Here is a 16,530-nt window from a genome sequence, read left to right as displayed (position 1 = left end):
AGATAGGCTAGATCACTTTCATGAGGAAGAGCATGCTGATAAGGGCTCCAGAATCTGGCCTTTAGTTTTGATATTGCACATAGGTTAGATACATTTTTTTCTTGAAACTGTATGTTTATTTTCCATTTCTTTATCATGAAATAAGTAAGTTTAACCTTCAAAAGTATCTGCCAGAATAAGAGGAATCTCCCAGCAGAGAATTGTTTTTAGACAGAAAACTTTACCAAGTGTTTACATTTTGGGATAAACTTTACCTTTTCAAGACATTGAGGATGCTAATTGGTAGATAGCAAAGTGCAAAAACCAGGAGGACGACCATTAGCATACGTGCTGTTTTCCTTCTTGCACGAATCTGTTTTATTTCAGCTGCCACAGCACTAATCTTCGACTTTGTTGATTGTCCCAGCCCTCGGGGCTGTGCTGAGGACTGCAGAGGCTTCCATTTTTTTTGAACAACAGAAGAAGTTCCTGGGATCTAAAAAAGACAAAATAAAGGGCACTTTGAAAATCTAGCACTGTGGGTTGCTATAGTATGAAAAATAGACATGTTAACATACAAAATGTAAGCTTGCAGGGAGAAGTTTTCTATTAAATTAATTGATGTATCTGCAAAAAACAAACCTGATTTCAGACACACTTGAAGCACTGAATAAAAATTTGTGTTTTATCCAAATGTATCAACTGATGTATTAAAAATATCTTTACTTCCCACATACTGTACCTTGCTTGTGTCTTCAGACTATCACACTTAGCAACCCTACTGCTGCAATTATGTTGCTGTAAAGTTCTACCTTAAATGTTTTCTTGTATGGCAGAGCAGTTTATCCCATTAATATGCTGCTAATTTAAGATACTAAACAGCTTTTCTGCATTGGAAGACTAGGATTTAAAGCCTACATAGATGTAAGTGCCCTAAAACTGCCAAATTTGCAATCTAGATGACAATAAAGTATCTAGAGAAATCACAGCTGAAATGTAGATCTCCCTGCAAAGCTCTTCGAAGTGAGTGTATATACAGTGATGATTAGAGAGGGATCATGGCAGATTGCCAAGAATTAGGTTAGCCAAAGACACTTTGCAATGGGTAGATATAGCACCTTGGTATTAAAAAAAAATAAATCTCAGTGTTTGTTTTCTGTGCTCGCACATAAGCAAAGTCAAATAAAGCAAATTTGCTTCAGTGCTTCAAAATTATTTTCTGCTTGCTGCCAAATGTGAAAGACTACAGGTGGCAAGGACTTTCTCAGAGTGCTCTATTACAATGACATTTATAATGTTTAAAGTGCTATACATTGTGAAAACCTTCTGGGTAGAAATATAGTTTTATTCATGCATAAAGGAATTGTGTGCAGGGTGACTAGTCTCATGAGTGTAAAATGATGTGTTTTTAAAAGTATCTGCAAAATTCATATTGTTTATTTTAACAATTTAAAAATCAGGGCTTATCTAAACAAGTTGACCAGAAGGGAATTAAAGTTTTGAATATTTATTTCCATAAATAGTAAGCTAAAATAGAAATACTTGTTCTAAGATAAAAGCATGCATATGCAGACTTGTTCTAGAATAGCTACTATGCTGTGTTTTTTATAGTTTGTTTTTTTCTGTTTCATTTGTTTTGGTGGTTTTTGTTTGGTTGTGTGGTTGTTGTTTTTTTTTCTTTTTTTCTTTTGTGAACAACTTCCTTGCACAGACAAGCCCTTAACTCAGCATTTCTGTGCACCATCAAACCTGATTTACAGCTATTGAAACATTTTGGCAAAGTCCTGTTGTAATGAACAGGAAATCAACGAAGCAGAACAAGGGATACATTATAACATTTATTTTTTACTAATGTTTCTACAGACAGGAAGCAAAAAAACCCCAGACCCTTGCACTTACTTCTACTGAGGATTCCCACTTATTTAGCTGAAATCTGCAGTATTAGTTTCATACCTGGACACATCTGTCTTGTTGCAAGGAATTTAACCCTTCTTACTTGAGGGGTGTAGTTCTGCCTTTGCCACACACTACTGAGATACTTGACTATCAAAGATTCTGATTTTGGTTTATCAGGGGTACTTTGATATTCCGTTCTTCTAACTTGGAAGAATAAAGTTTTCCTTTCTTTTCAGTCATCCTGAATTACCATACTTGTAGCAAGAACTGATCAGAAAGTGGAGATGGAAGCAGAGAAACTCAAACCTCTCCCTCCTGATCAGGCCACAGGTTCACTTGAAGAATTCTTTGACCAGGTTTCTTGGTAGCTAGATGCAATTTAGAGGGAGAGAAACAGTACCTGGGACCACAATTGTGAACAGCTATTTCTACAGGAAAGTTAGACACAACTGGTTTTGTACATGGCTTACCGATCTGTGCAGGTAGAAGGGTTTTTTTGGTATTTAAGCAGTCTTCAATAGCAAGAGGTGATAAAAGGTAGGGACTGTATACAATGTACAGCCTCACTGTACTATATATTAAATTGATAAATCTTCAGGAGTTTGTATTGAGAACCTTTCTACAGAGCCCTATTTTAACAGTCTTTACCCCAGTTTTTACCTGGCATACCCCTGGGCTTTGTTACTGTAACACCAATAAGCAATAATACAGCAAGAACTTTATCAGAAAACAAAACCAAAACAAACAACAAGAAAACCACACAATACAAAACAACAAAAACAACAAATGAAGAAGAGCTGTATACTTGCAGAGCTGAACTAGTACCATCTAAGGAGCATAACACCACAGAAGTGTGCAGATATACAGAAACATTTGCAAATATACATTTATGTAAGCACACACATATGTTATATATGTACAAGTACACACATGCCAGCATGATGCGTATATTTGTTTTTCAGTAATGAGTCAGTTATAGATATAATTGTGGAAAATCTGTATGTAATTCACTAAAAGCCCACTAGCTGTGTCCATATGGGTACTGAAAACTGCATAGCTATTTTCTTATGTATTTTTTTTCTATCCCCTCAAATTATTATCAAGGGGTTTACAACCAGAGAAAATGTTTCCAAATATAATTATAACTTGCAAAGATTGGAAGGGTATACTCCAGCTGCCAAAATAAAAATGAATAGTGTTCCTAGTTATTAATACGAGTAGGTTTTACTGTCAATGCATTTGGATATCAGTAAATCAAAGCATACGGTATGGAACTTGATAATACAAATGATGTACCAACACTTTTATCCTAAGTCCATTCAGTCCTATTTAGTTGTTCAGAAGTTATTTTTAATCAACTTAAACTCTGCAAGAGAATATAGCCTTCTTAGTCACTACTTTCTTGCTAATAATTAAAATAAATTGCTCAAAATCCCTGGTATTTGTGGCAGGATTGTTCTTGTCTTTACAAAGATGAATCACTAATTCAAAGAGTGTAAAGCTCACACTCAAAAGATCTGCTTGAAAGGCACAATCAGTAACTTTGAGAGCTGTTGCACAAAGTACAGTAAGGATAGCTTGTAAATCTGTCTTAGTCATCTGAAAATTTGCAGGCACATCACACTCCATTTTAAAAAAGAACCTTTAGAAAAAGTGTAAGGCATAGAGAGCTTCTACTGTTTGCTGGATTTTTTTTTCTGTCATGTATATCTGGAAGGCTCATTGTACCCTGCAATAAGATCACTATATTTAACCAAAGTTCTGACAAGCAACACGATTTCTTAATTGAAACTATTATCAACTAATACATTTAGAACACTACATTCATTCACTCTATATGACTGACTATGGCACACCTGCTGCACATAGAAAAATGCCTGATGTCTGCAGCGAAATCACAGTTGATAATAGATGTGCAGTGGTCCACTTGGTGCAGTCTCTTATACATAGCGCTATCATCTATGCTAGGAAAAGAGACATCTGTAATTTCACATCAGTGATAGCACTAAGCCTGTGGCAGTATTTCTCTTTTTGCCACTGAAAAAAAAAGGATCACTTTAACCGTGACAGCATGCAAGATCTACAGGGAGAAGAAACATTGTGAAGAAGAAATGGGCTAGCTAATGCAATAGGGGAAAAATTCCACACCTCTCTCCTCCACCCCAAACCAGGCTGGTTTCCAGTCATTCAACTTCTGCTCTGAATCCGAACCAGCATTTTCAAGCCACATGCAGGTTAAAAGAAATTGCTTAATTAATGGACAGTTTGACACACTAGGTAGATTGTAAAGAAAGTACAGAAGAGAAGGTTAAGGTGGAATATGATGATAAGGTCATTGGGTGCTAGAGGACAGATTCAGCAATGCAGAGCATCTTAGAGCTATGTTAGGCTAAACTTAATTTCAAAACTAACTGAGCAAAGCCTTTGTGCTGGTGAAAAGTCCCCTCAAATTATAAAGATTACATTTTACTTTCAAACTGTCTTGTTATTTAATCTAATGAATATAAGAAATTAAATGCAAAAATGATAATTTAAAGACAAATGGTGAGACCAACAGCAACTCTGGTTCAACCTTAGTATGATTAGATGTGAGAACAAGTGCTATTATGATGAATGAGTGATAACAAAATGCCTTAAAGCAGATTTGGTTTTCCCTATATTTTAGCTATTTGCAAGAGAGAAGTTTTGTCAGTCTAAGATTTGATTTTTGCTTTTAACATATGTATGTTCAGAAATCTAAATTCAGAAATCTACTTGTGATTTCTCTGATGATCAATTTGAACTGCATGGAAAATGCTCATGACGTGGCAGATAGGACAGCCTCAACTTTGGATGGTATCAGACAATGGTGAGAGAGAAATGATTCATGCCCATGGAAACGTCAGCCATTCTTGGAGCCATTTTAAAGGACAGGAGAGAGAATATCTTCCATCATGCTTTCAGCAGGATGAGTTTATTGTCCTTTACAGAATGACAGGGTAGGGGACGGCAGGGGACTAAACCCATAGCAGATAAATTCCAGACAAAGCAGAAGACAGCAGAGGGAACCATAGACTGATGCATGACAGATGACAGCTCGCACCCAGAAAATTATTCACCAGCTGACACTACTTCAAATTACTGGAGGGGGGAAAATGTTTCTGAAAGAATTCACATCATTTTTGCCACTTTAACTCAAATGTTCTTTGTGTGCTTGGCTGCTTGTGGTTTTTATTTAGCATTTTTGTTTTCTTTCCTGTATTTTTAATTTGAAACTTGAAAAAGCAGATATTCACTTAGAAATCATGCCAATTACTTGTCAATAATTCACATGAAATGTTACTGATAACAGGCAGCTTCAATTCCAGAATCACAGTTCTGACAATTGGACTTTCTATAATAGTCTGACTTTTGTTCACATCAGACTGGCTATGAACCTGATTTTGCAGAATGAAACATCAAAATAAAAAATTATACAGACTAATAACAAAATGTGAAGGTCAGTCCTCAATTTTGACTGCTATAGGAGATTTCAGCAGTATAAATAAGTTCACCTAAGGTATTTCAGTAAGCATTTCAGATATGGTGATAGAGATCTTTCTTATCCCTATAATAAAACTTCCTGTTGCCTTTTTTCTCTTTCTCTCCCTCTAAGCATTTCATAGCCCTGAGCAAGAAGGGGGTTACATTGAACCTGACTGCATTCATTTTTTAATGCATCAAACCTCCCATCCAAGGTGGCTGTAAACCAGAAGTATCACTGAACCTGGTGACAGTGCTGGATATAAAATCCCAAGTCCTAAGTGGCAACATGGAGCATTGAGAGAAGAAAGTTGTACATAGGAATCTGCACACGGTCACAATGGCAAACAAACAGAGCTAGTTTTAAGTGACTTACCTGGCGACACCACAGCTTTCGAAATATTTGCAAATAGGCCAACACCATAAGACACAGTGGTGCCATGTATGTCACAAGAAAAAAGCATGTGTGATACATTTTGGGGTAAACCTCAGCTGGAAAGAGAATTCAATTAGGAAAAGTGCATTTAAATATACATATATTTCATAATCACTTTAAACCAAATCATTAATATATTCATGTACATGTTTTTCAAATGTAACAGGTTATAATGGAAGACCTATCTAATAATTCTATGGTCAGGATGGATTTTTAATCATTTCTACATATATTCTGTTTCTATTATAACATGCTTTTATCTCAAGCATCTCTTACATCACACTATTGCTTTCATATTACATTACTACTTGAGGTACGAAGTCTTAAGAATCTTGTTTTGCTTTTATTAAATCAGTGAAAGAACATTTCACTATCTAACAAAAGCTAATTAATTATTCAACCTACCTTTAACATATTTAATAGGTTGTGTAACTGTTTTAATTCTGCAATTAATTCCCTCAGTAAATTGCACAGTCTCTCACCTCTAAACAGAAAATGGGACTATAGCACACGGGATACTAATGGGAGGAAAGACAGACACTTCTTAAATTACTTTTTGGTGGCAAAATAAATGTGTCATCAAGGTATACCTAGTGATTTATTATTACAACTACAGTAAAAAAGAAAAAAAAAGTAGAATTAATTCAGTAAAATGCTCTAAACTTAGGAAATTTGCAAGATTATTTTTGACTTCAACAAGAATGACTTTGCTACTGTTGTGTTCTAGTTTTCTGTGTATTTTTTTTTTCAAAAGACAATTTATGAATGTTACTTGCTTAGAGATAAACATCTTACAAGTGTTGTGAGTGTATTGTGTTTCTAAGAATGTTGTATCATAAGCTTCATCATTAGATTATAACAGAATGTGCAGCAGGTGCCTGGAAAACATGCTTTCACATTTGTAACATTAAACATAGTTTGGTGATACCAAATGTTGGTATCAATTACAGCTTAGCAGCCCACAGTCACCACCAGCAAAGGAAATACAGACATTGCCATTAACATTTGACAGCTTCGATGGATCAGGGTTCAAAAAATTCAGATAAGCAGCATTTGGCTACTTACTCGCTCTAAGATGCTGTAGCAAACCAGTTTACCAACACTTAACTGAGCAGCTGCAGCTTACACACTCTTGTCAGTGTCCCATCTGGAGCAGGTTTTGTATTAATAGTGATAAATTGGCTTGTATGTTGATTGACAATCTCAGAATTTTTTTTACATTGCACAAAAATGCAACCTCACAGCAGTCCTGTCAGGAAGGGAAATACTGACATGCATGCCTCACAGGTGGAGAGATTAAGGAGAAACTGGAGTAATGTGACGTACTGGGATCACGGGAGGTCAGAGCTGAAAGTACATTCTTTCTGCTCAGAAGGAGGTGCCACCTGCCTCATCAATGCTCTGCAGGCAGCCAGGCCCCTTTCAGGTAGAAGGACAGTACATATTTAAAAGGCCATCTGGAGTTTATGGCTTCCAATTTAGCATTCCAAGTAAAGTGAAACATTAAATGAGCCTAGCTATCTACAAAGAACTGATGGACCAGGTTGGAGGAAGATCCTAACACTTGCCTTTGAAGTTTAGCCACCTGGAAAGTGCCAGCTGCTAAACATCAAAGGAAACCTGTCCCTCCTCCACCCAGGGCAAAGCCCTTTGTAGAACTTTTCCCTAAAAAGCATGACTCTGTTTAGCTTCTCAAGCCAAAGAAAAGCTTTAAAGCTGTTTGACAATCACAGCAGCAAGAAGGAGGAAGGGCTGGTTTGGGATACTGTTAATTTATCAAGTGGGTGAGTTCCAGGCTCCTTGAATGAAAGCATCAATCTGTCTGTGGTCCTGGTGATAAATCAGCTGCCTGACTGCAACTGCTGAACCTCTTATTGTCAAGCAGAAGAGGAGTAAAGTGTCTTTGCCTTCTATGGTCACTTAATGGGCTTTGGGATGGAGATCATTCTTAGCTGGAGTAACCGTCTCTTTAAGAATAAATTAATGATTTTCACATCACTGGACACCATTTTACTGAAAAGAGGGAAATGGATAAAAAACAACCAGGTGGTCATGGGGATTGGACTGGGATGAGATCAGCATTCCTACTCAGCACCAGTCATACAGTACAATTACTCCACCTGGTAAAGGATCAGTGTGCTGCAACAAGCATTCTTCTGTCTGCTGCAGGGTTTATTGAACAACTGTTAAACTTTCCTAAACCTTCCTTCTTGGCACTGTGTTCCAGTCCCAGACTGTTGTTCAATGAAGCAAGGAGGTAAAAGACTGAAACTACAGTTTCTGGGGTTTTGCCAGATTTTTCCCTATATTTGTGTAAAAATATATATACATACATGTATATATATACATATGTGTACAAACTGAAAAGAACCCAGACTCAAAAGGTTTTGATATGTCTCACAAAGAAAATATCCCCTTAAGCCGTTGGTGCATAAAGAATTTGGTACTCTCAACAGCTTCTCTAAGAGTAGTGAAAAACAACAAGACTATCAAATTTGTTGAGCATCAGTATAGAGTTCCCAGGCTCCCCGGTCTCAAGAAGATAGCTATCAGGTTTTGGAGTTACAAATATAAAGAAGCAATGCAGCTAAAAGAGTATAATTTTAGAAAAAAAAAAAAAAAGCTTAATAAATAAGGATGTTAGGAAGCAGGTGCTCATAGCAGACAAATTTGACCACACAACGTGGTCCTTTCCAAACTATGGTCATATGTCAGAGGACTTACGGTTAGCTAATACTAACATTTTCAAATCTGATATATTATGCTGGTGTTATCAATTCATAGTAACACCAAGCATAATTTTAGTCCCACAAGTTTTTCCTTAAATTCTGAATACTTTGATAAATATGATGTATAAACCTTAATGTAATAGTGCAATTTCCAGATATTTGTTTTCCAGAGTTAAGACAGTATGTTTTTATACTATTTTAGGAGTAGTCTAAGAGGAAATAGAACACAAAGTCTTCCCTTTGTTTCCATTCAGCCATGCAGTTTTGGGAAAGGATTATCTCCATATTCTTTTTATCATTTGCAAAGGGGTTGGCTAACACACTTTGGCTAACATTCTTTTTGTGAACAGCTCTAAGAAAATATATTTAGCTGACTTGGACACATGGTGAATTCATTTTAATATACGTTTCTTTTATTTTGGCACTTTATCATAAAATTCAGCACATAGCAATTACAGACTATTATAGAACTGTGGCCAACACTGGCTCCTTAAGTGAGTCTGCATAGGTCACATGTTGGATCCTTCTGCTTTCCCAAATAAAATATTGTTATTAGACAGTACTTGAAATGAAAACCCCTCAGCCTAGAATTGGCAATGAATTTTATAGTCGGGAATGCCAGAAGCAATTAAAAAGAAATTGAGCCCTACTTTAGGCTGAACTATTGCTCCATTTGCAGTCACTGGCAGCTCTCCAACAGTATGCTTGAAATCTTATTAGTCAGGGTGGCCACTATTTGTTCACCATTAAGAAGCCCGAGTGTCACGGTGTTGATCAGACCTTCCCTCCAGACACTCATCAGACTTGTATGGATTTCAGCAGCTGGACCCAAGTCTGGGTAGGGTACAGTCCTGTCTCCCGCTTTGGCATCTCTGACACTTTCTTGCACATGGCTCCCTGTTAGTCCTTCATGGCACCTCATGTTTCAGCGGGCCTGAGTTCCCAGAATTAGAACAGACTTACAAAACACTTTGGAAAGTATCATTAAGCACCCCCTATTTTGCAGTCCCAAACTTGACAATGCACCATTTAACATCCTTGGAAGATATGGTGTACATGATGCTCTGCAAATATTTAATCAGATGTACCCTAATTTTAGATGGCATAAATTAAATGCAGTTCTACACAAAGCAGTAAGCACCCAAATATAATCCTTTTCCTCTAAATTGGCTATCCTATAGGATTTGCTTGGGTGTCTTGAGTGTGTGCAGTATCTACATCTCCACTTTCTCTTTGAAAATATAGGTTATTTGTAGGAACATTAATATCTTTTTCCTTCAACATCCTCCTAATTAGCTTTATTTGACCCTTGATATTCCCATAGTCAAAAAAGGCAAAACAAAATCCAATAAAAATGCGATTATTTTCTTCAAAAATATTAGCTTTTTGTTTCTTCTTCTGGCCTCAAGGCTCACCAGTCTATTCAAACTGCTGCTGTGTTATCCATATTCTTTTGTTCTTCTGTTTGGGGGCCCTTGTGATTTCATAGAATCATAAAATCATAGAATACCAGGTTGGAAGAGACCACAAGTAGCATCTGGTCCAATCTTTCTTGGCAAGAGCATCATCAAGACAGGATGGCCCAGCACGCTGTCCAGCTGAATCTTAAAATTGTCCAATGTTAGTTTTCAGTAGAAAAATTCCATCGTCTATGCTTTGGCCCAGTTCAGTGTCCTCAGACATTTTCAGTTGAACAAGAATTATCGGTAGCTAATGACACTCTATTCTCCATAGTCTGAAAGGGATGTTATAGTATATATATATGTTTTATATTTTATCCTCATTTATATGTGATTAACCCTACATTTGCTAAGTCATTCCATGATTTGAGCAGCCTATTTGTAACAATGCATAGAGAGGTCCTTCTGTCAAGTTACTATGATAAGCTATTATTAGAAAGTGGAGAGGATTATTTTTTATGGATAAGCTGAAGTGCACCAGCAGAATAACTTTCAACGATGGGGCATTATCATTAGAAGAATAATACATTAAAAAGGCAGCAGGATAAAAATAGGACTGTTATATTTCAGTGGAATTTAAAGCTTCCTGTTTCAGAAAATATTAACTCTTTTTAATGTAAAATTATTTTCATTTCACAATGAATATGAATTTTTAAAAAAACATGTTGTAGTGTCTGCACTTCATTTCTAAAGTCACACACAAAAAGAACTGAATTCTATGCACAAGTACTTGCCTTTGTTATACCCCTTTCTACTGCTCTAAACATGCAAGTGAAGGCTCATAGCATAACCTGAAATCAATAGATTTCATTCTGGACAAATACACTCCATAGGAGTATAGCCTTGCAAATGTGGGGGAGCTTTTTTTTTCTTTTGTATAATGGGTGCTTCAACTCAGGCATATCTGTGGGCTGCAACTAATTCATTGCAGCACTGAATGAAAGGTACTCTTTAAAATAGTCCCAAGTCTACTTTGGACTCTGCAGCTCAAAAACAACATTTTCCTGAAATTTTAAGATTTTTTCCCTGACAAAATGCTCTCCTGACTCCTTAATTAATTAACTACATGATTTTCATTTCCTGGATTGGCTAAAAGTCTTTGCTGCAGATCTAACCTTGAAGAGATGAAGGAATGGATAATTAGTTATGCAGCCAACATGAGTGGACACAAATTGTACTAGGAGTGAATGCTGTGAAAGAAAGTAGTTACATAAACACTGCAGCATCCAGCAGGAGACTGGGGTACAAAATTGCTCACAGATGAAGAAAGAACTCTAGAAGTAATGAGCAGATGTGTCGTCTCCAGTGAAACAGCTAGCACAGCACTCATAGCTTAAGAGAGGCTTCCTCTAACCTTCTGCACATCTCTGTCTCCAATGAGTGCCAGCCAGCTGACGGCCACCTTTGCCCCTGGCCTTATCCCAGAGGACTAAGTGGAATGAAGGCAATAAAGAACAGGGAATGTGGCAGCCAGTGTCTTCACACCCTGGTGTCCCTGTGGAGGCCATCAACAGGGGAAGAACTTCCAAAACAGACCACAGAAGAGCCCTCAGAAGTTCAAGCTGCTGAAGCTAATTTATCATGATAATTTAGTACAGGTGATTCAGTTGTATTTTATCTTAATTGTTCACAGGACTGGAATCTTCATCTAGAGAGATAGCTCTGGGAGAGAATGTGATTGTGTTTTAGTGTGATTTGAGGCTATTAAACAGGCACCTTTTAGTTATACGTTTTGGCAAACTTGGCTTTATTTTCCTGTGTGTGAATAATGGTATTACTGATGGTCATTATATCTAGTGTGAGAGTCACAGCACGTAACTCATACACTCTATTAGTGTTGGAGTTATGCCAGGGCCCACCAGAGTTGAGTCTCAACCACTGGGGCGGGTGGCTAACGCCACTTGCTGTGAGCAGAGACAAAAAAAGTAGTTACTCCCTGACAACCCTTTTGGCTTCTTATAGCTGCACTCAAATACAGAACAAGTTAGATTCAAATTTAATCTGGAAATGCAGAATTACCCATCATTTGCAACTGACTACATTTACAAAGCTATTTAAATGATCTTGTCCATGACAAATTTCAAATCATAGACTGACTCACTACCCCATATCAATGATATCTCTGTAGGTTCTGTAATGGCATCCAATTTGCACTGAAGTCCCAGGAGATATCTATAGAGACTTGTCAAATGTCAGCAATTAGCAAAAGCAATATAACAGGTGAACAGAACTTCTCCTGTAGTTATTTCTTAAGGCTAAATACTGAAGTCTTTGTAAGTCTGCAATGTCCATTGATCACAAAATTATATAAGCATAAGCATTTAAGGGTGGGAACATTTCTACCCTGTGGGAAACATTAACACGGTCAAGGCACAAGCCAGCCTCATTCGTTTAAACTTGGTTTCAAATGGACTTTAAGTCTTAGCAATAGAAACAAAAATAGGATTTCACTGTATTTGAAAAATGGTAGTTCTAGGAAAGCTTATGTAATTAAGAACATTTTGTGATATGTTTATTCAACTTGACTGCATATTAATATGACCTGATATTTTTATTACTTCACAGCAGTACAAATTCAGTCTTTATGGTCAATGACACACTCACCTCCCCAGCGCTCATCACACACTGTGAACAAGGTAGTTTTATTGGCTAATCCTGGGAACACACTGCTGCACTCCATAACAATGGCCTGAGGAATCATTATGATGCAGGACACAATCCAGATAATTATAATGCTGTTTCTTGCTCGCTTGGCTGTGCTTTTAAACATCAAAGGGTGACAAATTGCATACCATCGATCCAAAGCTATGCAGCTGAGTGTTAGTACAGACACAGAGACTGAAACTGTCTAAAGAAAAGGAAATATTATGTAAATGTGATTTTTTTCAGAGATTTAACATTTATTTATTGTATTTTTTCCAGAGTTTTAAAAGTTATTTCGATATCTAACCGCCCTTGATCTGCAATTGCTAAATAAAAAATATTCCCAGAAAAATACTCCCTTTAAAATCAATTATTACAGAATTACAACAGATATCCTCATCTGCTATAGTCTCACTAGAATCAACAGGACAATTCACAGATTAGGGTGTTACCCAAGCTGAGTAGGTGTAGAAGGTTCAGATTCTGAAGGAGCAAATTTATGTAACTTAGAATTCGCAAAACTTTATCTGAAAAACTACTTTAAAAATAATAGACAACTCATTAGATATTTTCTTCTTTGTAGAAAAATTCTGTTTGTTTGTTTTCTGTGTTATATTTGGATACCAGTACTGTCATTTCGACTTTTCAGTTTTCACAGGAACAATGGAAATTAAGGTCTCATGAAAAAAAAGACGACAACAATCAGCTTAAGGCAAACTAAGTAATTTTACCTGCTATAGAAAATAACCTCTCACTTTGGTTTTATCCTTCCACTCTGTATACTACGTGATCATTTCACTTTCTCTTCAGTTTTTCTTCCACTAAAGTGGAGGCTTGGAAAAAAAATGTGTTTTTGATTGCATCAAGTAGAGAACATACCTGCTGGAGGAAGATTGCCCTTGACAATGCGACTTTTCAGCCATACAGGTATCTGCTGAAAATATAAATTGTGCTGGAGGCACAGAGCTGATCACCTGCATAGATTCAGAATTCTGCTTAATTCCTTTGATTTATAATGACTGAAAGGCCAAGCACTTGTCATTCTAGTATGTCCAGTCAGTTCATCTAACCAGCTGCTATTAGAAAAGGTATTTGTCAATAATTTTGATGCAAACAACCTCTTAACTAATTAACTTGACTGGTAAATGAGTGGCGGCAATTATTGCTTAAGGCAGAAAATCTGATCAGCCCCCAGTGAACCAGGATGCTTTGACTATTTCTAAAATATGCAAAGTAAATCACTAAACACATCTGAAAGCTCAAGCTCCCTTCAGAAGTTCAGATTGTCTGTCCTGAACACTTGTGTAGCTGTTTAGGTCCACACACGAAGAGTGTAAGTGACTGTAATTCTATTTGTGGATATTTTAATTGCTTTATATCCCTTCTGAATTACTAAAAAATATAACAAAAAGTGAAGAGCATCAGAAAAATGTTCCAGAAAGTGTATTGCCCAAGTCTAACAATCAGGTGGACCAAGATAAATATTTGTGTAAGTGTAAACATATTCACAAATGGAACAGTCCTTTAATTCTTAGAATGTACTCTGTGATATCTATTCCAGCAGCAGGGATAGACTTCCATCAGATTATCACTATTAGGAAGACAGTATTGTTCTTTCTCTTTTTCATGAAATGGGTAATGTGTACACAAACACAGTAAAATAATACCTGTAAGTAGGGAATCACTTTGCAGAGGGGCTGCCCAAAGAACCACGTTTCTGTGATGTCCACTACTAAAGTTGCTGGAAGACAAGTAATTGTGACCAGAATGTCAGCCAGAGAAAGATTCACTATGAAATAGTTGGTAACTGTCCGCATGTGATGATTCTTCCACACTGCAACGCAAACTGAATTTGGAAAGACAAGTTAGAGAGATGGACATGACTTAGGGAACACTTAAACAGAAAAACATTTGGCTTTGCAGAATTAAGGAATATTTGAGTTTTTAGTTCAGCATAAGAACCATGTGCTTTCTTTCAGAGTGGAAACAAGAGAGTACATGTAGAGAGAATCTTAGTACACAAATAATAGTTTTCCACAGACCACAGCACAAGAAATAACCTGATATATAAAGCAGCTTATTTTTCTGCTAATTTATCTTCACCGACTATTCACACAACTTTCCTCATGTCTATTTTAATCCATTGGCTCTAGTCTATGGCAATCCGCATGTACATTTGTAAAAGTTTATATTTTTCTTATGATAGCATGATGCCTAATTCCAATTGCTACCACGTGGAATCTTGCACTCCACACCAAGACAAGAATCACTTTATAAAATAATTTGCTGGACATAATATAACTATTGCATCTGCAGAGAATCTGTAACAGTTGTCTGGGTAACTGATGTGAGGTAAGTAAATAAAGGCAATTTTTGTAGTATCAAGCGCTACTCATTTTAAATGTGATATATTTCTGATGATGGTTATCGTGTTCAAAAGCTGCATGTGGCAGACACCCTATAAGATGTGCCATGTGCCTTTAAAGTTTGTTCTGTATCTTTTCCTTTTTTTTTTCCAATTTGAAAGGTTTTTAGAAATGAGGCAAATCAGCTCTTTAACACAGTTGCACTAAATTCATACACCAATGCATTAAAAATGCCAAAACTGAGTCTGAAAAACTATCCTAAAAGTAAGTTTTTCAATAACTTTGGAAGTAAACCCCTGAGATATAGTAGCAGTCAATAGCTTTTGATTCAGATTCAGTCATCAAAAGCTCTTTAAAAACTGGTACACAAAATTTTCCAGAAACACCACAATACTTCTCTTCAGAAAACAGCACAACCCACTGCACATGAAAGGTTCTTCTGCAAACAACAATTAATCTATCATGCAAATCCAGATGAAGTTTCAGAGTCTTCTTTATCTGTCAGGATATAGCACTATGCTTAATTTAGATACATTAAACAGATCACAGAATGCTAACAAGGGGTCCTCAAGAGCTTGTCTAAGTCTAAAATTGAATCAGTAAGAGTTAAGCCATTCTCTTACTAAACTAGCTAAAACAGCTGGAAAAAATACTCAGATGTTTCTTTAGATCCCAAGAAGGAGGGTGTGCCTGAAAGCTTGCATCCATTTTCCAGATGTATTGGTGGATCTAATAAAATACATAACTTCATTCCACAAATCTTTTATTTTTTAAGTCTTTAGACTAACACAATGACAGCAAGACTACCACTACACCATTGTTGGCAAATTTGCATTTTAAAACGTCACATTTGAAGATAACATGCCTCTTTAAAATGTGTTGCAATGTCTAACTATCTTGCAAAGTCTAATCTACTTTTCTTTTGCTGTTATTTATATAACTTTTTTTTTTTTTCCTGCACAGAGGCAGAAATGAAGAAGAATTTTTCCCTGCAGCAATGCTCCACATACATAAAGACAGTTGTTAGATCTATCCTTAGTTTTCTTTTCAGACTGTACAACTTCAGAACTCTTCAACTTTTACTCCCAGTCATTTTTAGAACCTCTGCGACCATCCTCATTGCTGTTCTCTGGACACTCTTCAGACCAGATAGCGTCTTTGTGATCAGAATGCAATGATCAAAATCGGTGGAAAACTCATTCAAGACCCCTACTAGAGCTACCAGGAGATCCCTACCAGAAGCTGAGACTGAAGCACTTCTCTGTGAGGGCTGTGTTTAGATGTTTAGGGGTAATTTACGACAAAGAGAGGGGCAAGAGGGTAGGTGGCCTCCAGTTTCTCCAAAAGAAGGTGATTTTATCAACTACCATTTTTGGATATAGGCTCCCAAATTTCACTAAAACTGCTGTTGTGACACAAAAGATGTTCTTCGTATCTACTAGCGTGTTGCAGATATGGTTCCAGATTCTATAGCTTGTATGAATATAATCTTTGCTATATATCTATCATGGTCTTGTAAA

At 36.6% G+C, this 16,530-nt stretch overlaps 1 protein-coding gene across 7 annotated transcripts in view; it reads right to left on the bottom strand.

The window, feature by feature from the left end:
- Positions 1 to 16,530, bottom strand: part of HCRTR2 (hypocretin receptor 2) — a 37,334-nt gene that overhangs the window by 5,747 nt on the left and 15,057 nt on the right. For all 7 annotated transcript variants that reach the window (XM_005506769.3, XM_021293545.2, XM_021293549.2 and 4 more), the window contains 4 exons: positions 14,312 to 14,490; positions 12,606 to 12,849; positions 5,753 to 5,868; positions 255 to 475 (listed from right to left, as the gene is read on the bottom strand). In XM_005506769.3, the coding sequence (XP_005506826.1) occupies positions 255 to 475; positions 5,753 to 5,868; positions 12,606 to 12,849; positions 14,312 to 14,490 (760 nt within the window). The remainder of the gene's footprint in view (positions 1 to 254; positions 476 to 5,752; positions 5,869 to 12,605; positions 12,850 to 14,311; positions 14,491 to 16,530) is intronic.

The sequence above is a fragment of the Columba livia genome, chromosome 3 (genome assembly GCF_036013475.1).
Source record: "Columba livia isolate bColLiv1 breed racing homer chromosome 3, bColLiv1.pat.W.v2, whole genome shotgun sequence".
Lineage (NCBI taxonomy): Eukaryota > Metazoa > Chordata > Aves > Columbiformes > Columbidae > Columba > Columba livia.
Note: the sequence above shows the minus strand (reverse complement) of the source record. Positions and strands in the feature narration are given on the sequence as shown.